The sequence below is a fragment of the Nothobranchius furzeri genome, chromosome 13, assembly GCF_043380555.1.
Source record: "Nothobranchius furzeri strain GRZ-AD chromosome 13, NfurGRZ-RIMD1, whole genome shotgun sequence".
NCBI classification, from domain to species: Eukaryota; Metazoa; Chordata; class Actinopteri; order Cyprinodontiformes; family Nothobranchiidae; genus Nothobranchius; species Nothobranchius furzeri.
The window spans coordinates 32,497,191-32,523,835 of record NC_091753.1 but is presented as its reverse complement, the minus strand read 5'-3'; the positions used below and the strand labels follow the sequence as shown (position 1 = coordinate 32,523,835).

Sequence of the window (26,645 nt, the reverse complement as noted above, 5' to 3'; positions counted from 1 at the left end):
TGTCTGATTTGCACATTGAGAATCCATAAATCTTTGCAGCATTAAGGCCCCTAAAGCTGTCTGCGGTATCAAGCCCGTTCAACATCTGTCGAGCTGCTCCGTCTTGGCTCCATCTACTGGGCAGTTCTGATACACACTCACACACAGGCTACGTTCAAGAGCTACATCTGTTTAAGCTAGGCCTTGTTGTGACTTTGCATGCTTGTTATCAGTTATTGATCAAAGGTGAGAAGGAATTTGTTTATAAAAATGCATGCTAGCCATTGTTGTGTTTTGTAGTGACAGTATTAGCATAACGCTTGCTAAATCTTCTTCACAGGATCTTCTTTCAACAAATCAAATGGTTTGTGGCGGATTCACAGATCCCTTTCAAAAGATTACAGTGGTAATCTGCTACAGAGTTATACTGAACTCTTTATTAAGCCGAGTTCATTAGGCCACCGTTTGACCATCTACTCTTGAGTTCTGACCCAGATCCCCTCCCCTCCCCTCCCCTCTCCTGCCCTCCCCACACACACACAAACTTTCTGAAACCCCCTGTCCTCCCCCTGTGGGCAGCATGTAAGCATCTGTGAGCTTGCTTGTTGCTGTAGCGTCGCTCTGGGACCAGCAGTTGATTGGCCATCTTCAGATGTCAGTGATGCTGTTAGTGCCTTAATTAGCGAGATGCATTCTCAATTGTTGATCTTTATCAGAAACCAGATGTTTGGAGGGAGGTTGTAACCTCCCGTTTCCCCGAAAAATCCCAAAGAGACTGTTACCCTTTCCCTGATGCTGCCCCCCCCCCCCCCCACACACACACACACACATACACACACACATCACCATCACCACAAACATCTCGCAACGCAACACCTTACATTCATCCCCCTAACCATTTTGGAAAAACGTCATTCTCCAAATGAGCAAACATTTGGGCGTAACTCAGCTGGAAATTCCCACCTCAAACCTTTTCATGTTAAATGGAGTAGATGTAAGGATATAAACAAATCAGATCGGCAGGAGATTGACTTAAGACATAACATCATGTAAGCAAAAAATAAACAAATAAATGAATAAAACACATGGACTTTTGCTAACTGGACACAAAAACTGTGGTCCTAGCTGTGCCAGTGCATGCTGAAGACAGACAGTGGTGGCTCCAGGGGGGGGGGGGGGGGGGGGCGCTATAGCTACCCCTGGATTAGTCATTGCACCCCAGTAGCACCCCCGAGTAAATATTAGATTTATTTTTTGTACAATTAAATTTTGATTTAACACGTGGATGTGATAATATTCAACATACAAAAAAATAATCAGTGAATTATCATATAGATAGTAAAAACTTAAACCAAAACAGGAAATTGATGTTAACCTTTGACCTCATTTTCCACCTGTGAACGAGTGAAAGGTAGAGCTAGTGGTAAAATGGATCGGTTTTTGTTGCCCAAATTTCCACGGGTTCAGTCAGAAACGAATGAATCTTTGGAAGTGATCTCAGACCCACAAAAACCTACAGATCTGGATGAAGAAAGTCAACCCTCAACCGCCGCAGCAGTCGAGGGTTTTGCCGCTAGAAATGCTAACACTAACGTTAGCTAACCTTGTAACACTATAGATGGTTTTCTGTGTGGCTGTATGTGTTTATGATTTCATGGAAAAGTCAGCGGTTGTTCATATGTTTGTGATGTATATTAATGCTTGTTTCAGGTGTTGTTGAGGTTTTGTGCACGCATGTGTATCTGCTAGTGTTGAAGGTGTTTTAGAGAACAATAGGTACGCATGACCACTTCCTTCATAGACTAGCTCCTTCATAGCACCTGCAGAAAAACATTTCTGGAGCCGCCACTGGTGACAGACTGAAGCCATGCGAGCGCTGGGTTCAGCCAGTTCTAAATACAGCCCATGCATTTGATTTGGAATGGGGTCTGACTTGTTAGAGCTGCAGGTTAAAGATGAACTTACCCAAGTTCTCTGATCTGGCAAACGAAACTGAAGGATGGAAGAGAGGAAAGAAAGAAGGCAGTCAGAAATGAGAAGTTGTACATGAATCAACAACTTTTGATTGGACTCGCGTTGTTACCCAGGAAGGGGGGTGTTGGGTTTGGGGGCTAGCAATCTTTGAGTAATTGCTCCGTTTAATACTGGTGTTATAGGAGACTCTTACCATTTCCAACACTTCCTCGTGTTTAATAATCTCATTATAGGAGGATAAAAATACAGTTCCGATGTGTAATCTAACCAAATAAGTTTTAGTAAAACATCCTGCCAGGGAATTCTAAGATGAATCACCAACGCCTTTGAGAAGAAATTTCATTCACCTCAGCCTAGCAACCTCATTTTTGTAATAGGTTGCTCACTATTGAGTCAGGTGACCGAAAAACACAAGCCCCCTCAAAACTACAGAAGGGCCTCTTTCGTGGTCTGGCTAGGACCCATGCAAGTCTGGTATTTGTGGGAATGATTTGTGTGTCCAGACATCATAAAGTCATAAAGATGGCCTAAGCACTCTGTTAGTGTTTCTAGTGATAGGACACCTCATTAAAGCGTGTGGGACGACCATGTGGCTGCTTCAGGCTGGGCCCGTGCAGCAGTCTGGACAGGGGACATAAATCAGACAAATGAAACAGCCTGTAAAAACCAGACCTGAAACTGCCTAAAAAAAAGGGTGGAGAAAAAAAATCATATGCCTGAGAAAGTGGCGTTTTCACTTTCCGTCGAACCGTTCTCACCCGCGGGGAAGATTGGACAAATGATCGTCCAAGCAACATGTTATCCACACACACACACACACGCACATGCACACACACATTGTAGAGTTTAATACTCGGACATACTTGTAAAAAATACTCATGCACCTCTTAAGCATATCACTTTTTATATCGTAATCAAAAACACATTAAAGGAAGATGTGTCCTTTATTTCTGACACATCTGTTTTAGATAGGCAACAATGTGCTTCACAGTCAGTAGCTTGTATAATACTGGGAGCAATTTCTTATTCGTCTGGTTTGGCCAGCTTTGAACACCCATGGTGAATCACAATATTCTGTGCCGTACTGTTGTCATATCTGTGAACGTAACAAGGATTGTGTCATTAGAAGGGTTTTGTATACTCTTAGACAAGTTTAAAGGTGCAATATGTGAGAATGAAGTAAGAGTGACACGCTGTGGTCAAGTCTGGTTACTGCAGCCCATTTTCCAAAGCAAAAAAAACCCACTTTCCCACCACTTTCTCACTGAGTTTCATGGCTGTTTCCAGTCATGGATCAGCACCAGCAGATTCTAGATAACAAGTAAAGATGAGGCTTATACAGTAAGTTGATAAGTAGATAAATACATTGTTATATCTGGTGTTACCATTCTTGGGTGTTTTACAGTAGGGAGAACTTACTACACTTATTACGGTAAATTTCCCTCGTATAAGGCTTGTGATCGCGACGTCATCACTGACACAGCCACCCTGTTGGCGGCCTATGAGACCTTGTTTGTGGCTTGTTGTAAACAACACTTTTAGTCTTGTTCTTATGACTTAAATTAATCTATTATTCATTGGATGGGTTATATCACGCAACCATAGTAAATCGTTGCTGTGCTGTGGGGTGTGACACGTGATCGCCAGGGAATAAAAGGGGAAAAGGGGCAAACTTTTCACTGTTTTCCTGCTTGGAGGCACAGCCACGAGACCAAGTATCTAACATAGCAAAGTCTCGTTGGCTCGCTTGGATCGCATCTATAAGGTGACCAAACATCACCTTCTGGAATGTTTCCATTCTGGTAAGTTAAAGGTTGGTGTGTTTCTGCTCCTGTTTACTTGCTTTGGTTCTTTAAACAACTCTGGAGTTTTTTGCCTGATGGTGTCGAATTACAAATGCCGGTGCCACTGCACTAGCTCGACGCAGACTCTGCAACCTCACGAGCTCACTAGTTGTAAAGTTACGTCATTGCTCTTTACTTTCTGTTGAAAGAATAAAACAGACAACCCCACAGCCAAGTGAGAGGTAAATCTGTTTCGATGTAACTTTCCATCCAACATGACTGAGACATTAGACTGTTTTGTGATTGTTTTACTGTAGAAATCTTACATATTGCTCCTTTAACCTATTTGACCTTATTACCCAATAAATCAGATGATTAGAACCATCTAGTAAGACAAATATACCTCTAAGTACCCTAAGATGACTAAGTTCTTAAAATTGACATGGTCAGGACCTACCTGTGGATGGAAAAGGAAGCCTGGAGCTGGTCGCATGTATTTGTCTTTCAGAGCCTCAAACGGATCGCTCATTCTCCTCTTCTCAACCCTGCTAATAGTAGATTTCTATTAGCTCTTAATGAATGTGGAGCAGCAAATTTACTAACAAATCTATTCCGTTTTGGTAAACCAATAACAATTAGAGAATGAAAATTCATTTTAGTAAGAAATGCATGGTTAAGTGAGTCACTGGGAATAACAATACCTGTAGATGGGGTCCATGAAAAAGGGGGTGGGTCTGGCGTGCTGTAAGGAGGAATCAGCTTTTGGAATTTCCACCACTCTCTTCTTCTCATCATCATAGCTTGGGTTCTTTTTAGCCTCCTCCTGCTTTGGAGTACGTCCACGACCCCTAGACCCAAGACTCAAATCTAGTGGTTGATCTTGACCAGTAGGGTGAGAGGCCTCTAGTTTGGAGGAAGCAAAGCGGGCTAACTTTTCCTCTTTTCTCTTTGTTGTCAGGTCAAACGGTGACTCAGATGATGACTTGGTCTGTGCCTTTTTGCCATCTTCTGGTGATTGTGGCTCACCCTTCAGGTCTGTTGGTCTGAGATCCCTTTCTGGGAAAGGGTAAACTGGTGGAGAGAATGCTGGGAAGAAAGGCAGTGAGAACATTGAAGGGTAGGGCAGAGATCCGACCTTCTTTTCTTGTAAGCCAGCAAGCCCAGTTGAGCCAAAGTACTTCTCCGCAATAGAGGCGATGGCCTTAATAGAGTCATTGACAGCTCCTGTTACAGCTGTGTGTTCGTCCAGTGAAGACTGAATAAATGAAGGTCCTGGAAAGTCTTTGCTAGCACTTTTGCTAAAGCCCGGGCTTTGAGAGACTCCCTCGCGAGACTTTCTCTTGGGACCTTTGCCGTTTTCTCTAGCAGCTCCCCTCTCCCTTTCACTGTCCATATCACTCTCAAGCTCGGAGCCCGTCGTGCTCTCTAGATCACTTCCACTTGGTGTGCTGACGTCATCCAGGTCGCTGCTTTCAGAATGGTCACTCTGCTTGTTCTGCTTTGTAGTTGAAGATAAACCCTGATTAAGGAGCTCTGAGTTTGGTATCTGACTTCCAGGTGAACTGCCATCTTTTCGGAGGGCCTTCAGCAACTCCTGCGACTCCAGAGCACCTGGGCTTGAAGGAAGCAAGGGGCTTTTACTCAGGTCTGCACCAGGCCCCGCAACAGGTGCCTGAACTGGCTGTCGGACAGGAGATGTGGTGGCGGGAATGAGTGGTGGGCGATGATAGAGTCCAGAAGGAAACAAGCCAGGAAAGCTGAAAGGAAATGCTGGAGCTGCAGGGAAGGTTAGGCCACTATGGTGGCGGCTAGCCCCAAAGTAATCAGCCAGTCCAGCACTGCTGTGGCCAATTGCAAGGGCTGTTTTGTCCAAGCCAGGGGTGCCAGGTAGTGGCATGCCCTGGGCAAACAGTCCCCCTGCTGTGAAGTGATTCTTTCCCTCACAGAAGCGCCGATGCTTGTTGAGGGATGAAGTGGTGCTGAACATTTGCCCGCAGTCCTTGCACTTGATCTGTGTGCGGCAGTCAGCGTGCATGCGCTTGTGCCGGCAAAGGTTAGAGAACTGGGTGTAGGACTTGTGGCATACCTCACCTGCAGGGACATGGAGACATATGTACAAAGTATAAGCCCTATGACACCCTGACAGCCAAACACACACACACACAAAATAACAACACATGATGTCATATCCTTAGTCAGCTTCACGATGACTAAATACAGTCTGCAAGATAATGGTCATATTCCCATCAATACTCTGAAAATGAAAAGGCATGTTCAGATCCTGGAATTGTACAGCAATCTTTAGGGTTGACGGCATGAGTCACTCATCACCTGGACATCAAACTAGAATCCCAGGAATCTCTATTCCCATTGTCCTCTCAGGGGCGCTCCCAACGAGTCCACAAACAATCACAAACAGACACACATATGGACACGCAGCCACATTCGCTAAGTTTTCACATAACACAAAGAAAACGAATCACACACGCAGAAACACCAACAGACATAAAGATACTAACACACACACACACACACACACACACACACACACACACACACACACACACACACACACACACACACACATTCTCAGCCACATGCAGTACAATGGCCCTATTTTAAGTTTGTGAAGGAAGTGGAGTTGAATGAATCCTATCCTGCGGTCCAGTTCCCAGGGACAGGTCTCACGTCCTCTGCCGCTTCTCCCCCCCCCCCCCCCCAGCCCCCACCTCTGCACCTCCTGGAGTCAACCCTGCAGCTGCCTCTCACCTTGTCCCCATAGCTGAGGCCATGTCATCCTGCAAAACGTTACCTTCCCACAGGCACTTGACTTTGTCTGGCACCAAATGTCTATCTCCCTAATCAATCCATCAACCTAATCTAATATGTGTGGACGACTTTGCTGTCCTGGTGAAAGAGTGCAAGCAAGATACTAAGAAAAGACTTGATTAGATTCAACTGAGCTCACTGATCTCAAATTCTCCAGTTTGCTCATGATGTCATAAGTCAAGTTGAGGATCAGGAAGTGGCAAGGCTCACATTTTGATTGTGCATCAGCATACTTTGAAAGGCCTCCAGACACAAGGTGCTCAGGAGGCAATTCAAGAACACACAGAGGAAAAGGAGAGAAAAGTATCTGGGAAGCATGTTTATGTAAACAGCTCAGAAGAACTCCAAAGGATTTTTCACCAAACCAAGAGTGGGCGTTATCCAACCAAAGAAGTTAACGAGTAAACAAAAGCATCGAATCGTTGCCATTTTCTCAAAAGGTGTTGAGCACAGATGAATATCTTTACAGATACTCAGTTCCATGTCGGAGTGTTGATGAGCAAAGTATGAACTGACAAGACCAAAGACCACAAACTATGGCTCTATCTGGCATTCATTCATAATCTGGATATTCCCAGTACAACCTGGAACGTGTGTGTGGTTCTCCAACGTTCTTCTTTCTTATTTTCCTCTTGTTAGCAGTAGCCCAACCTAGCATTGTTCCGTGGTCAGCCTTACCACTAACACTGACGTGGGTTGGGACATGCAAATGTAAAGGAGGTGTGGCTTGCTTATAATGTAACACACCAGCTTTAGTCCAAACCAACCATCTCTCCCTCCTGTGTTCCAGATTTGTGTTGACAGCAGGTCAGACACTGCTCTGACTTTTTGGAATACCACATTTGACCACCCAAGTCACCTTTATTCAGCAACAACACAGTGAGCGAGGTTTTAAATGCTACTGCATCTTCAATTGAAAAAACAACAAGGGAAAATCAAAGTTAGAGTACCAGAGAGGTATCAGCTCTGGTTTACTTAAAGAGCAAGTCACCCCAAATCACTTTTTTTTTTTTTGCTGATAAACTATATAAAGGTGTGTCCAATCATGCTACAGACACATGTAGTCAATAATTTGGCAGTTCAGTGCATCTTGGTTAAAATTCAAATATTCTGCCTAAAACTGTCAGTGTTGCGCCGTCGTCACGGAAAAATTCTGCACTGTATTTGAATTTAAATCTGCCACCGCTATTGGCTAAGAGGTATGCTATGATGTCATCTGGTACATTATGATGTCACAATGCCATTGTGAGCCTGTGTGTGTGTGTGTATTTGTTAGCGGCTCCGCCCTCTCGGTCTGCCAAGCAACAGCATTTGTTGCATTTTTCAAACATGAAGTGGGAGTGAAGTAAGTTTCTTGTAGGGGGTGACTTGCTCTTTAAAAAGTCAGAGAAGATGTAAAACCAAAAACTGTTGCTGACTCGACTGATTTCTGTTTTTTTTTTTTTTTTTTTTTACTAACATGGCTGCAGAGCCCTGAAGAGAGTATAAGAAAAATCTCTCGACCATAAATCATAAAGCTGACATTTATAGACCCAAAAATACACAAGTAATACACACTAACATGAGATGTGACGCACAACTTCCACACATTCATCAGCCGTCAATACACTCAAACTTTTCTAAATGCATCTATTGGAGAAAGACAGAATTAATGAGCCAAGTGTTTCCATCTCATGGAGAAGTGCAAAACACACATGCATCCTTGACACATTGCATGCAGAATCATACACGCAGTCATGTGTGCATACAGTACACTGTCCAAAAAGGCAAACACGTCCTTCAAGAGCAGTCAGTCAAACAAACATTTCCCGCACACACTCTCCAACACATGATCTGGTCCAGACAGCCATCATGTTTGAAGCTGCTTTGCTTTTTATTCTTTTTTTCTTTAACACATCCATTAGTTGTTTTTAAAACTGCATTTTTTTCTGCTGATTACAGCAAATGGGCGAATTGCAGGGCCGTACATGTGGTTGCTATTTGTGAGGAATGGTGAATGTGGTGCAGGCAGAGGAAAGGGAGAAAGAGCGAAAAGGGAATAATGAGGTCTTCGAAAGAGATCCAGTCATTCCTGCCTCTGCATATATGTGCATGTGATTTTAGTGTTCAGACAGGTTGGTGTGAGTTAGCGTGTGTGTGTGTGAAAGATGGAGAGAAAAGGGAAAGGGAGAAGGGGCAGAGGGGAAAGATCAGAACGCTTCAGGGGAAGGAGATTGGATCTCCAGTGGCGGTGCTGAAAAGTGTGAAAGGTCAAAATGTGTTTGGGTCTTGCTGGAGTTCGCCGATGAGTGGGAACATAAGTGTGTGCTTAAGTCACAAAGCAACTTAACAGGGGACAAAAGAGTGAGCTGTAGCACAGACAGCTGATTGGACTGGATTTCTGTGACATGCTGTAAGCAGTGGAAGAGAACGCTGATAAAGAGAAGAAACCCTGCACACTTCACACAAGCACGACAAAAAGAAATGAGTGTAAATCCTGTGGAACACGAGAAAAAGCTGATTAAATAGAAACCATACTTCTAACAAATCATCAGAGTTTCTAATAAAGTCAAGTGAAATCATGTTATTGTTATAATGTACTGAGGAGACTTACATAGGTAGGGTCTTAGTGACTTACACATGAAGGGCTTGACACTGCTGTGGATGTGCTTATGCTGCTTGAGGCCCGATGACGTTGCAAACGTCTTGCCGCAGTCGGAGCAGGCGTGAGCACGAGCCCCGACGTGCTGCGAGCGAATGTGCCTCTGTAGGTTACTGGGGTCTGTGAACACCTGCTGGGGGAAGGAACCACAGAGACCCGTGGTGGAGTTATTATCCCATTCTAGGAATACAATTAGCCATGGAAACAAAAGTAAACACGAATGCAGCTTCATCAAGCAGTTTCACTCTACCTTTGAGCAGTTTTCACATTCATAGTGTTTGCCGCTATCATGTGACATCTGATGTCGGATTAGGTTTGATTTCCAGTTGAAGGCCTTGGGACACTGATCACACTTGTATTCCCTCTCCTCGGAGTGTGACAGGGTGTGAGCCTCCAGGCTTAAGGAAGCACAGAGGAGAGAACAGCAGTTAGAATTGGTTTTGATCATTAAAAAGATAGAGGTATAGAACATAAAGGTGTACAAACTAATGTACCTCTGGACATCAGGGAAGACCTGATCACACTCCTTACACTCATGCAGGCCGTGAGACATGTGAAGGGGCTGCAGGTCTTGAGGTTCTTGGGCTTTCAGGTCACTATCTCCCCCTGTGTACACCAGAATGTATGTAAGATAATGGAAATTATGCATAAACAGTCTAGTTCTTTGCTTATTCATTTCTGACAGAGGCCACAGTGAAACACAACTTTTGTCGTTATTTTTGGCCATCTCTGTTATGGAGATATTTTTAGAATGGACGTTTCTCCTCCTTTTTTTGTTGTTTATCAATAAAGCCAAACTATCCCCTTTAGGCACGGCCATGTTTTATTTTTGGACTAGAAATTTGGCGAGGACAGTTCTACCAAGGTACCTGCACACAGTTATGGAGGTTTTAAAGGTATTCTGCAACTAAATGATTACAAAAGCCAGCCCCTAAAATCAGCGCCTGTAAAAACCAATCAGTGCCATGTTAGAGAGAGAGACCTGGCACCTTTATGTAAATAAATAAATGGGACATTTTTCTCTCTCTCTCTCTCTCTCTCTCTCTCTCTCTCTCTCTCTCTGTCTCTCTCTCTCTCTCTCTATGACTGTCTCTCGCTCTCTCTGTCTCCCTCTCTCTCACTGTATGTGTCTGTCTGTCTCTCACTCCCTCTCTCTGTATGTCTGTCTCTCTCTCTCTCTCTCTCTCTCTCTCTCTCTCTCTCTCTCTCTCTCTCTCTCTCTCTATGACTGTCTCTCGCTCTCTCTGTCTCCCTCTCTCTCACTGTATGTGTCTGTCTGTCTCTCACTCCCTCTCTCTCTGTATGTCTGTCTCTCTCTCTCTGTATCTCTCTCTCTCTCTCTCTCTCTCTCTCTCTCTCTCTCTCTCTTACTCTCTCTCTCTCTCTCTGTGTAAGTCAGTCTCTATCTCTCACTCTGTCAGTCTGTCTTTCTCTCCCCATTTAACTCATTCACTGCCATTGACGAGTGTGTTTTTTTAACGGGGCAGGCTTAGGAACAAGCTTGCACACCTTGAGAGTAAACATCACACCTCTAAAGTTAATTTTCACCCGTGTGTGTCGCATGTCACATGATCATGATGCAGACAATCCATGAATTAGGAGATGGATTTGGGAGCCGCTATTCCTAAAGCGAGGTGCAAACCGGAAACGCTTCTGCAGCTCACACTTCGACAACGGATTGTGAAGGAACGGAAAATGCTAGAAACACACTGATTCTTCCTGACGTAGTTTTGATGTTTACACGGTCATAGAGCACAAAATTCTGTGACGCGTCTGTTCAGAAAATGGCTGGCAGTCAATGAGTTGAGAAGTAATGTACATCAAACTGGACAAATCTGTGTTTTTACATTTCCACATTTGTAGACTTGTCCTGTTTACAGTTTGATCTCAGTTCTAGTTGAGCTCGCTTGCTTCAGCTTCTTCTTCTGCGTCAGCTCATTCCTCACATGCACTTTTTGTTTTTCTCCTGTCATTAGCTATATTTGGGGTGGGGGGTGAGTAATCAGCGGGAGATATTGGAGGTGTGTCATGAGAGCGTGTGAAGAGGGTCTGTGTCTCACACTCAATGCGTGAGCGTTGGCGGCCCTGCTGACACGTAACATTTCCTTTTGTGCTCTCCTTGAGCAAACAAACCGACACTAATGTCAATTAAATTAAACTAAAACTTAAAGAAGACCTGGAATCAGACCTGGGTTAAGAAAAGAAGAGGGGGGCATCCCGCATGGCTGCTTCTGGTGGTCCAGCAGCTGGGTGCGGGACTCAAAGTTCTGGTCACAGTCTTCACATCGGTACTGCCTTTCCTCTGCAAAGAAGAGGAGTGGGCAAGTTAGCACAATGTGTGTTTGGGTGTGCGTTTAGATGTGAGTGTGTTTGATGCGGACCGTGAATATCAGGAGCCATGGTGTCACATGAAAAATCTTCAGCCTTCATGAAAAGCAGGAGCTCCTCGCCGGGAAAAATCTCTCTGGTGACTTTGTAGAAAATCTGAAACAACAGCGTGTGAAACCACTTAACTTCTAGTTTCAAACGTCTACACGGTGTTTTCAATTTAGCTGCAGATACTGTAGCAAAATACACACAAGCACACAAACTGGCTCGGCTCTGAACACGATTGTGGTCCCGCAGCTACAACAGAGGGTCAAGATATCCACAGAAATGTACACGACCATTAACTTGTAATCAATCACCTTGTGAGACATCAGTTTTCACAAATATGAAAGAAAACACAAACAACCATCACGCAGAATAAACACAATGTCTCACAAAGGCACACGGTAGAGTGATGTTAGGAAGGGAGTGGTGAATGACTGTGTGGACAGAAGAATTAGACAGAATAAAAATATATATATTTTCAGTGTGTTTTAAAGTTTCACTTAAACCCCTTCACCAACAAAGCTTCACGTTACAAAGGCATCCCAGACATTTACAGGGAGGGTTGGGGTGTGGTGGTCACATTAAAGAATCAGCTGAGAGACCCTTCAACTGTGAAGCTTCCCATGGACACACAATAGCTTTCCTCTGTGAGACAATCACGAGCGGGGTTATTCTGGGCGTGCTTTAGACATTTAACATGTCTGCTTCCTTGGCTGTGTCAACATGACAATGACGATGGAGGAGTTTATTAGAAATGTGACAGGAGGGGAGGGGAGGAAGAATACTTCTGGGAAGGCGTGGGTCACAGGTAGACCACTTATGGCGACAGTGACATTAGACCCACAATGGCACCGCATTAAGACTAAGATAAGCATCTTGGCCAAATACAAAGATCGCAAGGTATTATGTGGTCTATAACTGTATGTGTCATTGTTCTTATCTAGCAGATGATTTAGGACTCTACAAGGTCACCGGATTCAAAGGATCTTGAGTCTAACCTGTGATTGATGCACATCGCTAGCTGGTGGTTGGATTTGCATCTTTGCAGATTCCTTCTGTTTTTACTTTTCTGTCCCAGTTTAATATTTGCAATCAGCAAACAAGTTTCAAACTAGACAATCTTCTTTGTAGAAATGCTTTTTATTCAGACCGTTTCAGGTCAACGGTCAGACATTCTCCTTCATGATTTTCTGCTGCAAAGCAGATTTCATTGTTCCATTAATGACAGCAAGTTGCCAAGCTCCCAAAGCAACAAGCAGCAACAGACCATCACACTGCCACCACCGTGTTTTACTGTTGACTTTGGCGGATTTACTCTAAAAAAGCCTTGCAGAGAGTTTCTCTTTTGTCTCATTGGTCCACAGAAAATTCCCCCCAAAATTTCTGGAGATAATCCAAATGTTTTTATTTTGTGTATCTTATGACACAAATGCATGATTGGCCTAAGACCTTCAGACCTAGCATATGTGTCGCTTTTAGAGATTTTTAGTCCATGTTTTTGACAAGTTCTGTTAAGGAGCCAAGTTGGTTTTGTCCTCTTTTTTCCCTCTTAATGAAAATGAAAATTAAAAAAATGCGTTTTATATTTTTCTCAGATTATCTTTGTCTGATACTGAAGTTTCGTTGATGATCTGAAACATTGTATGAGGGGCAAAAACTCTTTTGAAAACTTAAAAAAAAAACATCAATTCTAATTTAGAAATATTTACATTCCACAGAGAAAAGTGAACCAGTATATTTACTGGTTTGTCACAGAGAGATGCCAAAACTTCATTGTTTCAGCAAAAGAATTGAGGGAACTGGAGTGTGAGGGTTGCTGATCTCTGACATGTTTTACAGCCTATTGCATAAACACACGAGTGTGTGGTGGTAGACTAGTCCATTAGAGAACGTGCATGCTCACATAGACAAACATATCCAGGCCATTGCTCCCATCAGGTCACAAAAATATTGTGATTCAGAAACAATCAGAAGGCAGCTCAAACAGACTTGTTGGTCAGGAGAGATTCCTGCTCAGAGACTGATACGGAGGAGGTTGTTTTGGGAAGTGGATGAAATGGAAAAAAATGTAGAGCGAATCAAAAATACTTAAAACAATTTAATAAAACAAGAGTAGCTTCGTCATCACGAGGAAACACACTCTGATCAGTCTTAGAAAGCAGCAGCTAACATGCAAACATATGTGAAGGATTCAACCTGCAACAATAATAAAAAACACCTCTCCTGGCTCTGAGCCAAACTGCTATATTAGGAAATAATCACTCTGCTCAAAAATAGGTAATTTGCTTCAGTTTTAAGGACAAACAAGAGGGTGATTACAAACAGGAGAATCCGCCTCAACAGCTCCACCTCTTCCCTGAGGGTCACCACACACACACACACACACACACACACACACACACACACACACACACACACACACACACACACACACACACACACACACACACACACACACACACACACAACCAACAGGCAGCAAACCAGTGAAGGGTGCAAGGTAATACCTTTGAGGTCATCTTTAACACACTCCCACAGCAAACAGAATCCGTGGCTTAACGTCATTTGAGGCATTTTTTTATTATTATCACATGAGTTTTAAATTAATACGAAATAAATGAGTTTTATGTTGATGATGTTGATGGCCAGCAGAGTGTGTTCATGTATGTTACTCATTTAACTTCTGTGTCTCCTCACACACTTTTACTGTCAACCCTGAGACGCACAGGAGCTACGACTCGACACATGGATAAAGTAAACACAGCAACATGTTCCTTATTTGCACCCTATTATCTGTTAGCTGATACCTAGCTAGCACCAAGCTTCAGTGGCGTCCCCAGAAAGTTTTCATACGGGGGTCCGGATGAGACCATAATCAGTTTTGTGTTGGCACACTAAATCATCCCTCATGGTAGAGCTGGGAGAGTTTAGCCTGTGACTGTCAATCATTTTCATTAGAAAACAATACGCATCAAACACATTTACCTCAGATTTAAGACACACGAACATTTCAGAAAAAGGCATTTTGGACTTTTATTTGAGTTATTGTTTTCACATTTATTTAAGCACATCCACAAAAACTATAAGGTTTTTATTTAGAAAATGACTAGTGAAATGAAAATGTTTTTATTTACTCATCTTTATATAGTTTTACATTAATGTTTGGATTAAAGAGGGTGAATTTATTGCTTGTGTCCCCATAAATATTGTGACCCCTTGAGAGCTCTGACTCAGAAAAATCCTAGATCCGCCTCTGCTTGGAAACAACAAGGAGGGGTTTTCAACCTTTAGCTGTTCTAATAAATCCACTCTCCTTTAACAATCAATTGTGGTGACTGCTTTATACCCTAATGAGGTTCAAGCTGTTATCTGTGTGAGTAACAATCAGCTCCAGTTTACTCTCACTGAGAACGACCATCGGTGTTTGGCTAATATGCCCCTGAGCTACTCCACTGCACTCAACTTCTGAGTGGGAATCAATAGAGCGGATGAGATTAAGGCTCATATCCCTCTGTACTGTCTTATGAAAGGCTCTTCAGGGCCTCGCTGAATGATCTTAGTTACACTTTTAATCAATTTTCCATTCATTTGAATCATTGGAGTGAGGAGTGCAGAGGAGGGTTTATCCAAGCGCTAATTGCCCTAATTATCCCAACGACAACACGGGCAGATCCGTGCACACTGATTTAGCAGAGCCATGCGGATGGTGAAAAGCTTAAGCAGGTTTTTGGTGTCAGTCATTTAAAATGCCTGATTTTCTTTGAGCAGGGTCAATTCAAACCTTTAACCTTTGGCCATTATTAAGAAAATACAGACATCTGCCACCTCACAGCTGCTTTATACAAAATATACAACTAAAAAGAGAAAATAAACACAATTTTAAAATGTATCCAGACTCCTAAATCTGAAATCTGTAGTTATTAACAGGCTTATGTTGTTTAAAACTGTTCCAAAAGGGAGTAAACCCTATAACTTCTGACTCTTTGCAGATCATTCCAGAACACAAGTTTTTTTTATGTTTCAACAAAGCTGATTCAAATGTGAGAAATTCAAAGAGAAATAGAGCAAATTAAATTCTGCAGTTTCTCCTTCTAGGAAAAAAAAAAAGCATGTTTTCACTCACTCGTTCACTACCCCGCCCCGTTTCTTTCCTCCGTCTCTTCTCCTGAGAACAGCCATAAAGTTTTATGATGAACAGAATTGGGTCAGAAATAAGAGAACGGAGGAGCTCTACTGGAAAAGACCCAACTCAAAATAACGACCGACACACCTGGAAATCGCTGCCAGTGCAGGACAATGCCCTCAAATAAATCAGGTGACAAATCGTTCATGTCTGATGGCTGGAGGAGAGTTTCTTAAACTTGTTCCTGAAGGGAGATTTAGCAGAACAAGCAGCTCTGTGGAAAAGTGAGGATGCGGCGAATGCGTCATCAGTGGTTTCAGGCAGGGTTTGGACTCCGTGCTTCACTCTGAGGCTATAAAGACCTGCTGGAATCAGGTAACGTGTGTGTGTGTGTGTGTGTGTGTGTGTGTGTGTGTGTGTGTGTGTGTGTGTGTGTGTGCACATGTGTGTGTGCTTCAACGTTTCCAGCTCGGAATGAGGAGCATGGGGAGTCATCTAAACCTCAATAAACAATTTGCAGTTATACAGCGTACTCTCTCTCTCTCTCTCTCTCTCTCTCTCTCTCTCTCTCTCTCTCTCACACACACACACACACACACATACACACACACACACACACACACACACACACACACACACACACACACACACACACACAGGCATTGTCAGATGTTACAGTGCATTTTCAAAAACACCGGCGTTGGCCGGAAGGCTGAAAGACGCCACATTGTGCCGTGCTGTGACAGTGTGTGATACTTAACAATCACCTCATCACAGCCATGTCCGTGACACGTCGGCCTCTTACACGGCCGCCCAAGCAGAACCACGGTGCTGACAGCAAGTCACACCTCGAGTCAAGCCGGGTGAAAACGCTCCGTTTGCTTGTTTATCTCCCGTCTCCTTAAGAGCCTGGCTGGCTCTTCTTTCACGTCCTCTTTATGAGGTTCTCCAGCTACCTGGTCCTCTTTAATGAGAGGAGGAACGCAGATGTGTGAAAGGAGAGTTTGTCAAATCAACCCCCCAAATGCTTAGATCTGAGTGGATGATAATGAACAACAGATCTAGATGGACCACCAGTGAGAAGAGATGACAACCATGCAAGGTAGATTAGGGTTTTTGTCATCCGGGTCAAGGGATGGTATGCTCCACATGTGTCAACCAGAGTTTAGGCTCTTGTCTCCCGTGCCTCTTGGTGTGTTTCTGCATGGGATTACTGAGATGAAGAGGCCCCCATGTGAGCAGCACGCACCTCTCTACAGCCAGGTGAGCAGCAAAAGGACTCCGACATTCCTGACATATCTCGGAGTTTACATCGCAAGCGTGACCAGGAAGCGAGTGGAACTATCATCCCGAAGGGTTGCCTCTGATCGTACCCTGTGGTCCTCGACACAATTAAAGGAGGAAAACATGCAGAGATAGTGAGGAGCCTGTGTGTTGCAGCATGGGAGAAGAGCTGCGTGTGTGTGTGTGTGTGTGTGTGTGTGTGTGTGTGTGTGTGTGTGTGTGTGTGTGTGTGTGTGTGTGTGTGTGAGAGTTAAAGTGTATCTGATGAAGATCACAATAACACCTTTTAACACCGGTGCGCAGACAGGACAGGCAGCGGAAACGGCCTAAAGGCCTTCTGGAATCAGACTTGTGTTTGAAGAAAGTCTTTAACCTTTCAAACGATTCACAAGACACATCACCCTTTGGGAATTTCAAACTCAAATAATGCCTTTTCTCTCTTTCTCCTCTTTCTTCCCTTTTCTGGGAGCAGTTGCGGAGGAATCATGTCTTCACGTACCTGATCATCGATCTGGCACGCTGTTAGGTTGTGCTGCGTGGCCCCAGTGGCAAACTGGACATGCTTCAGCCAGCTCCCTGTGTCTGGTTTGCTGGCGTCCACGCAGAACTTTACATGGCCTGACCCATCCAAGATCTGCAGGGAGAGGGAGAGAGAAATAAAGAAAGAGAGATCAGACTTTGATCAGTATCAGAGCAGGTTACTGTGTCCAAACACAGCCTAACCACAAAACCTCCCACTGAGAAAAACCACTAGGAGCGCACACACACACACACACACACACACACACACACACACACACACACACACACACACACACACACACACACACACACACACACACACACACACACACACACACACACAACTTATAAAGCCACAGGTGAAAATGTCAGATTTTTATATTTTATATTTTGTGACCGAGAATAAAGTGAACGGTTGTGCAACTTTAACTTCAGTGAAAGTAACAGAGAACATTTTCATGAGAAAAACATTGTAAGGTTCTGCGGAGATCATTTTTATAAACAAAAGTAAATAAAAACAGCAAAAACAACAAAAAAACAAATAGAAACGTTAAATAAATTAATGCTTTATTTGCTTTATCAGTCCAATATGTTTTGTTTTAAAACAAAATCATATTAAACAAACAACAACGAAAATTACAAAACGAAAAATCTTTTCCTCTTCATTTTGCATTTTAAATGATTAAAATGATTTAACCAAATCGAATAAAAAACAAACAAAATGATAAAACATAATTAAATTATAATAAAAAATATACAATTAAAAAATCGTTGTGCTCCTTTAGGACATTAAACGAAAAGAAACCACGGAAAAGCTCTGATTTATTATGCAAATCAGCGCGGATTAAAAGATTTTTATTTTTGCTCCAGGAAAAAAATCCCCCCCCCCCCCCCCCCTCCAGCAGATGTAAACTTACTGAAACAGAAACCGCGACAAGTAAGACTTATGAAGACAAGCCGACTGTTAGGATGCAAAACAGAATCACGTTCAGGGTCACAAATCTGCCTCAGCGCCTCTGTAGAAAGCTGCCACTGAATAAATATTTTGGTCATAAATTTGGCCTCCAGATTAATATTTCAGCGCTGGACTTAGTCTGGGTTCATCCGTAAACTCTTTACTTGTTTGGTTTTTAACTCCTGCGTAATGAAAGCTTGTTTTCATTCAGAACCTCTTACCCTCCTCCAGGGATGATTGTGTTTTTATCTCCGGGGAAAAAGTGGTAAAAACTCCAGTAAAAGATTAAAAAAAAAACGTCTGTAATTAAAAAACAATTGAAAAAGAATTTCTGTCGGGGCGCTGTCTCCGGGGTTTCAGCGCTCCTCGGTGTCTCCTCGGGTCTCCGAGCCGCAGGACGCGTCTCGCCAGCGCGCGTGTCTCTTCCCCGTCTCCCGCTCCTGATCCGCGCTGCTCAGACAGAGGAAATCCTTTTTTTCTGTCTCCCAGACAAACTTGCTCTCTCTTCACTGTCCTACAGACACCTCGGCACGGAACTAATTCCCATCCGGCGCATCAACTCGCTGCCAAGTTGTGCGCTTCGTTTGGCTCGTCCGCGCTTCTCTGTTGTCACCCACCCCCTCCCTCCTCCTGTCCTGACGCGCCCAGGTGTCTTCTAGTAGCCATTCAACTTTTCATCCCCCCTCCTCCCCCTCCATCCTCCTCCTCCTCTTCATCCAGGCGGGATGTGTTGTCTGTGACAGCGGCGGAGACGTTTTTGGATGTTTTGCGCTCGTGGCGGACAGTTTCGGGTGATGTTTCTCATCCGCGCGCTGTCTCGTAAAGGAGCGACCCGTCCCCGCATCCTTCCACCCCCTCCCCATAGGGGGTCGGCTGTCTGAGCCCCGGTCCCGTCTCCCCCCTTCGGAAGGGACTCCTCGCCGCAGTAAATTTTAAAGTGGCAGGGACTGGAGGTTTGAAGAGGGTGAGCGGGGTCAGGCAGAGGTCGCGGAGGGGCTTCGGTAAGAGACACGAAACAATTTAATGAAGCAGGGCGGTAAATTAATATCCACGTGCTTACAGACTCTATGCCTTCATGAATTTAGCCCTGAAACCTAAGTTTTTTTATTCCTTACGTTTATTTTTTAGAATATTAATAAAAACACGTTTTATTTTACAAAATCTTTTAAAATAAGAAAGAAAAGAATTCGACGTTTTCACCATGACGTTTGCTGACAGAACAATAAATAAACACAGCTCAAAAAGGCAACTTTTCAAAAATTCCTAAATTAATCTTAAAATAAAAAATCCAAAAGTTACACGTTTTATTTTCAGATTGTTTTCCTGAAGTTTAAAATCTAGACAATCATTTCTGGGATGATAAAAAGGAAACATGAGTTCTGATGCATCTTCTAAAGTCTTCAGAGAACGGGAGCTTTGGCTGATGAGGGCAGATGATGATGGATAACTTCAGTCTGTGACATTGACCTTCCCACCCAGATAATGCCCATTGTTTTACAAAAATCGCCGTGCAAATGTGCAGGAAGGACAGGAAAAATCGTGTGTAAATAAGGCAAGACCTCGCCACCGATTCCCATCGCGCCCCGCTCCTTGAGAACCGAGGAGAGACCCCCTGGTCCGCCCGGTCATTGATTTCCTGCCTCTCCTCGACTTGTCCATTGTTGGAAGCCTTTTTAATTTAGCCATAAATTGGGAAAAGCTCAAGTCAAATGAGCTGTTCTATTTTCTTCCTGTCAGGATGAGGGATTTGTTTTATGATGCATTGTGTATTAAATACAAGTAATCTGGGAAAGTGATTGCTCCGCGGGCCCTCTCCGGGTCTGAGCGAGGATCCAGGACAGGGAGAGGAGTTTCAGATCGGTTCTTTTTTTTTCCTAAAAAGGTAGGAAGTGTTTGAAGGAAAAAAGAGGATAAACGCGCCGGGTTTGTGGTATCACAGGGCCAGGGGGTAAAGAGGGGCAACAGTCAGATCAGACAGTCAGAAGCAGCTGTACTTCCTTATCCATCCAGCAGAGGGCATAATCAACTGACCTGAACTCTTATTTATCACTTCATTTGAACATTTCAGAAGAGAATGACATCTGAAATATTTATGAATTCAATTTGTTGCTGGTGTGAATCAAATTTTACGCACAAAATATATGAAAACCCCCGCAAGAACCCATGAAATAGACTGCAATTTTACGACTTAAATATGTATTTATGACACCATTCAGACACATGTTCTGTTTTATACTTCTAGATGTGTAACCGAATTCAAAGTAAAGAAAGAAAAACATTACTTACATATTTTTTGTTTTTATCTGAACTCCATAATAACCCGCTGACAAGGCGTTAAAATCGTTAGATGGCACATGAAAGATGCAGCTGTTGTATGAATAGATTATCGCTTAAGCTTCCCCAGACCGTTCGGGGTGAATTTAAAACACTTGCTCGTTTTAATAAACCGGGAGAGTGATTTGCAATGCGCCGTAAACGCACAATTCCGACAGATGAAATGCTTTATCTGAATTATTCCGCGCGCCTTTTGTTGGGACGACTGTGACGCGTTAAAGAGCGGTGTGGAAAAGCTGTTTATCAACAAATTACAAACCAAACAGGCTTCGGGGGACGACTGTATCACGCATTTCATACTCTTATACCATATCTGGTGATGAGGAGGCTGTGAAGTTCTCCAAACGGGCATGGGAGAGGGTCCGTGCGTACTTTGCTTGCGGCTTTTTTTTTTTTTTTTGGTTTATGTTAGTCGCTCAGTCACGCAAATTCACACGAATAGATTATTTTTTATGATCAAATAAATTTTTCTTGTTGAGCTTCATGGTCCAACGCAGCCTTGTTATTTCCCAGTAATAGGTAGAATCATAGCTTTATAGGATGCGTAAATGTGATTTTGGAGTTTCTTGCGCGCTCCAAAGCTTGCAAGACGTTAGATGGGATGAGAGGGGTGATGGGTGGTGGGGATGAGGGGATTCCCGTGTGGGCTGCAGTGCAGGGGCCTGTATATTCCTGCAGCCGAGCGGACAACATGGAAACACCAGGGAAGGCCCTGTGCATGCGCGCATTCCTACACATCTTCCAGAGGAGGAAAAAGAAAAGAAAATATCACAAATAGTTCCACCATTCAGGACCTCCTATTGACTTGAACAAAAAGCTGTAATAAGTCTCCATCCTGAGTTTTTTTTTTTGCTCATGAGTTTTATTTTTGCTCAAATGCGACTCAATTAAGTGGTGGGAACTCCTTGGGAGCTCAAAGCCAACAGTTTGCACAACACTCTGTAGTTTATTCTTTAATTAGCACACCCATCAGCCCCTATGCACACACACTCCTTTAAGTGAGGCCGCCATATTAAAGGATAGTCTCCATGCATCCCAAATAGCATTAAAGCTCAGAGGAGGAAATGAGAGGAGAACAAGGTAAATAAAAAATTTCCTTTGCTTCTGGAAGTGGGCCCGTTGTGAGCGGCGTGTTAATCTCCACCTCAGTAATTTGGTATTGCGAGAGAAGACAGAAGCCCTGCTGCTGTGCCACTGCACTTCATAAATCACTGCTTTATATGGACAAGGTCAGCCCCCATCTCTCTCCCCTTTATTTTCCTGAGGGCCCCTCCTGGACCCCTCCACCATGTTTACCCGGCTGCCCGGGGGCTCTCAGAACCAGACCAGCTCACTTCTAATTACCTTGGATTACTTTCATTTGCCGGGGGTCAGCCAGGCATCAGACAGATGATTTTTTGACAAATTCAGCAGCCTGTCAGAAACACGCCTGAGTTAGTCATTATGTTTTGGCACATGTCTGTCCCTGTTTACTATTGTGTGTACCTTTAATAATTTAGCAACAACTATGCAACCTTATTTAGTATCTTGAATCCTAATCTGTAAATTAGGATTATAGATAGAAAAATCCAAAACGCATCATCATCACTCCTTAAACACATGAACCGCTGAGCTGGAGAACATGTCTGTCTCCTGTAGTCGTTGTTGTTAGTTGAGTTAAATCACAGGTAAATCCCCCGTCCATCACTGAGTCAACAGATTATCTAATTTACATGTTTTTGTTCTTCCTTTGGGAAGACACCAGTAAACAAACTTTAAACAGAAAGGTTCTCCCCAGAAGAGGAACCCAGAACTGTCTTGTTACCAACCATACCACCGTGTTGCAGATTTCAAAACACAAGTTATCTTACATTTTTGAATATTGCAACTCTGAAGTAAAAAGGACGTTTTATCTGACCTACTGCAACTAAAAAGTGGAGCCACTGCTCCTTAGTAGTTCTCTCTTGCACGTGCGGGGTGGCTGTTTATGACATCACAAATGCCGACTTTTTGAAACAGCTTATTTTAGGCACATCTTTTCTAAAACCAAACTCTGACAGAAAACGGATGGACAGATTTTTCCACGTTTGGAGTGTCTGTAGAGGCAGTAAAGACCAACATGTCAGCACAAAACAATGCAAATGCTGAGTTTTGCATAATAAATTACTGCACGCCACAAGGAATGCAGAGACTGGACTATGAAGTAGACGTGGGTCTTAGAAAAGTGTCAGTTATGTACACAAAGCAGCACAGGCTGTTGCAGTCATGCATTTCCTCTGCAAAGCCTCAACACACGGGGCCACACAATATGCAGACTTTTGGGTGCGATAAAGCTGCAAAAGAGCCAAAGGTCACGTTTTTGAGGCATAAATTCAGTGGGTACACAGCTCCAATACACATGGGACAAACTGGAAACTTAAACAACTCACTCCGCTCTACTGTGGCCCTGTGGTGCAGAAAGGGGGCGGTTATTAGAGCATGTTGGCTTTTGCTGCAGGGAGAACAAATTAGCTCTACAATGCTCACAGATATCATCTTTAAAGAACCTTTTTATGTTCCAGAGGTAAACTGAACACGGTCCTTTAGATGTTCAAGTGTCTCACATTTATTGCATTTACCAAGCTCTCTTTTCACATTTAAAGTCCGGACTCTGATGTTAGGGCATAGCAACCCGATTTTCAAACCCCGTGTCCAATTGTAAGGCTAATATTTTAATGACAGTGGATATTGGAGAGAGACAATAAAGTTTGTAAGGAAGAGCTAAATATTGCACCATGTGAGTTTAAACCATACTCAATTTTCCTAAAATTTCTAAAATGACAGCGGATAACTCAAATAATCAGATTTTTTTAATGCAAGTTTCTTTTGAGATATTTAGTAATTTTAAAACCAATGTAAAAAAAATGTAATAATTCATCAATTGTTAAAAGTGAAACACAGTTTTTTGGTGTGTTAGAGTCATTTGCATCTGAAAATTGCAGAAATATATTCGTTCATTTATTTTCGGAACCATTTAATCCTAAGCAGCAGGGAGCTGGACACCCCGGACAGGTTGCCAGTTCATCACCGGGCCACACAGAAACAAACAAGACATACATTCACTCACTGACACCTAAGGGACTTTGTAGGGTTACCCATTAACCTGACATGCACGTTTTGGACCTGCAGGAGAATATCAGAGTACCCGGAGAAAGCATTAACATGCAAACTCAGAGCAGAAAGACCAGAGCTGCTTTTGAACCTGCAACCTTTTCAATGTGCCAGCATGCAACCTTGCAGATGCATCTGACAGAAAAGATAAAAAGACAAAACATTAACTTAACATCCCCCTGAAACCTGTTTGGTAAAGCAACTCAATTGGTTGTTTCTTTATATATATATATATATATATATATATATATATATATATATATATATATATATATATATATATATATATATATATATATATATATATAAATATTTTAGTTAAATGCTTCATTTTCCTTTTATAGCAAATTACAAATGGGAGGTGACTGTGGAATACATTATCAAAAGCCACTCAACAGCAACAAACCATTACACTGACACCACTGTGTTTAGTGCAGCTTTGTCATGAAGTGCTTGTTAGTCTGCAGAGATTATAATTTGGACTGTTTTTCAGAAAGTTTCTTGCTGTTTCTGAGTAGACACACTCTTGTAAAAATTTAGAATCTACTAAACATCTCTAATGCTGGAAAACCATCACAGCCATGACTGCTTATCGTGATGCATGAAGGAATTCTGGCCTCCCAAACAAATCCAATATTTGTTGTTGTGCTCCCAGTTTAGTGGTTTCTCTGCTCCAATTTATGTGATTCAGAGGTTGAATCACCTGTGGAGCAGCTCATCAAGCTCTGCAGAAACCTGTTGATCACCTGCTGATTGAAATCAGGTGTCTTGAAGCAGGGTTAAAACTAAAACATGGATACCGGCCCTCCAGGACCAGGCTCAACCATTGCTCTATCTTTGCTGAATAAGAAGTAAGTTCAGAAGGTTTAAATACAAAGATTGTATATTTTTAATATTCAGGACTAGTGGTTAATAATAACTACTCACATTATTAGTGTGTGCGTGTTTGTATGTAGCATGTTTTATATTGTTGTTGAATGAATCTTGTAGCTTCATCAGTTTTAAGTTGATGAATCATATATGATTAGTTGTTTTTGTCACCACTGCCTTTGTTCTAAAATATTGAGGCGTGTGGTTTTGGTGCCTAGTGACACGTTACTGCTACCTCACACATGATCTCAGATCCATCTTGAACCCTTGCTGCATCATAGGAGTCACGTTCTCATGGGCTCTTCCTCATTGCAGCAAATTTATAACCATCACCCCTCCCAACAAAACCTTTAGGTGTTTCCATTACGGCAGGTATTATTTGCAGTTTCTTTTTACTGTACAGTTTTGATCTGTTTTAATAATGTTGTCTTTGTAATGCGTTTTTCAAAACTTCTTTCTACTTCTGTCACAGTCAGGTTGTTTCTGCCATCACTCTTTGGTTTTGAGTTTCCTTCTGCAGGTGGGTGTGTCCGGAGGTGGCCAAGCTGCAGACTCTCTGCTCATCAGCCGGCCAGGGACCTCCACTTCGCTGGATGGTTGCTCCACCTGGGTACCTTCTAACGCCCACTTTGCGTTTTAGATTCGAGCTCTTAGACCTTTTGAGATTTTGATGTGTTTGAATATTGGATTTTAGCATTTTTACCTTCCTGCTCTTGTTCCCAGACAAACCTCCACCCTCATCTCAGACTAGCAGCATTCTGGAACTCCAACCCCGCTCGTCCCTCAGTCTCTCCCTGGCCAGGACCACCTCCGGTAGCCCACCTATGCCCTCCTGGATTTACACGTCTTCAAGCTCAGCTACCTCCACGTCTCACTCTCTGGATCTCAGCCTCAGGATAACCTCTTCAACCCAGACCGGACCACTCCCCCTTCGAGCAATTCCCTCTCTCCAGACTGTAAGTCCTCCACATAATTCTGATTCCCTGTTCCCACCCTCGAGTTGGATCTAACTCCTATCTGTCCGCAGATCCCCGCACCGGATTGCTGTTTGAAGATCTCAGCTATGTTTACGCTGCTCCCTTGGTTCCCCTTTTAATAAATGATTATTTAAACCTTTTACCCAAGTCTCCGTGTTGATTCTGTATGTCGTGGGTTAGATATTTACACCACAACATAACAACTTCTTGGTTGAATGAAAATCTATTTAAATCCAGATGTTCCAGAGTTATGAATAATTCTGAGATTGGCATTTTTCAGGTATTATTTAAATTGTTCTGTTTCATATAATCTATTCCTGTTGTCCATCTAGCTACATAAATGTATTTTACTAGAATAAAGTAGTCAGCTTTTTCAGGTGTGTTAATAGTTTCAGGCAGTCAGACAGAGCTAACAGCTCGTCTGGAAATGTCTTATCATGACTACGCGCAATCCTACATTAGAATAATAAATGTAGCACTTTCTGTTGTCACCCACAGACTGAGAGATAAAGTAACAACAACACAACTATTTTAAAACGTTTCCACTAGGGATGCACCGATCAGGTTTTTTCCTGCCGATCACCGACACCGATATCAAAGAATGCTGATCACCGATACGATCACCGATACCGATCACGTGGATTGGCCAGAAATTTTCTACAACATTATAATGAGTGGTACAAACTACATAATCTGGGAATAAAGGAAATGTAACCTAATCTAAAATGGTCTGTATTAGGGTTGTCACGGTGTGAAAATTTAACCTCACGGTTATTGTGACCAAAATTACCACGGTTTTTGGTATTCTCGCGGTATTTTTTTTAAACGTGCTACATTTTCACACAATTAAATAAACCCTGTATGTCAGGAA

The 26,645-nt window shown here is 42.9% G+C and overlaps 1 protein-coding gene and 1 long non-coding RNA gene across 3 annotated transcripts in view; one reads left to right on the top strand and one right to left on the bottom strand.

The window, feature by feature from the left end:
• Positions 1-26,645, bottom strand: part of mecom (MDS1 and EVI1 complex locus) — a 170,102-nt gene that overhangs the window by 9,782 nt on the left and 133,675 nt on the right. The window contains exons 1-10 of one of the 2 annotated variants that reach the window (XM_054743426.2): positions 18,686-19,749; positions 17,487-17,621; positions 11,589-11,691; positions 11,396-11,509; positions 9,702-9,813; positions 9,458-9,605; positions 9,160-9,340; positions 4,439-5,828; positions 4,195-4,285; positions 1,945-1,971 (exon numbers count right to left, since the gene is read on the bottom strand). In XM_054743426.2, coding sequence (XP_054599401.1) covers positions 1,945-1,971; positions 4,195-4,285; positions 4,439-5,828; positions 9,160-9,340; positions 9,458-9,605; positions 9,702-9,813; positions 11,396-11,509; positions 11,589-11,637 — 2,112 coding nt within the window. In that variant the 5' untranslated portion in view covers positions 11,638-11,691; positions 17,487-17,621; positions 18,686-19,749. Of the gene's footprint in view, positions 1-1,944; positions 1,972-4,194; positions 4,286-4,438; positions 5,829-9,159; positions 9,341-9,457; positions 9,606-9,701; positions 9,814-11,395; positions 11,510-11,588; positions 11,692-17,486; positions 17,622-18,685; positions 19,750-26,645 lie in introns of those variants that run through there. The other variant, XM_054743414.2, reaches the window with a different exon arrangement.
• LOC139062496 (uncharacterized) lies at positions 25,614-25,916 on the top strand. The gene is made up of 2 exons (XR_011516032.1): positions 25,614-25,753; positions 25,825-25,916. It is a non-coding gene; the product is annotated as an uncharacterized lncRNA (long non-coding RNA).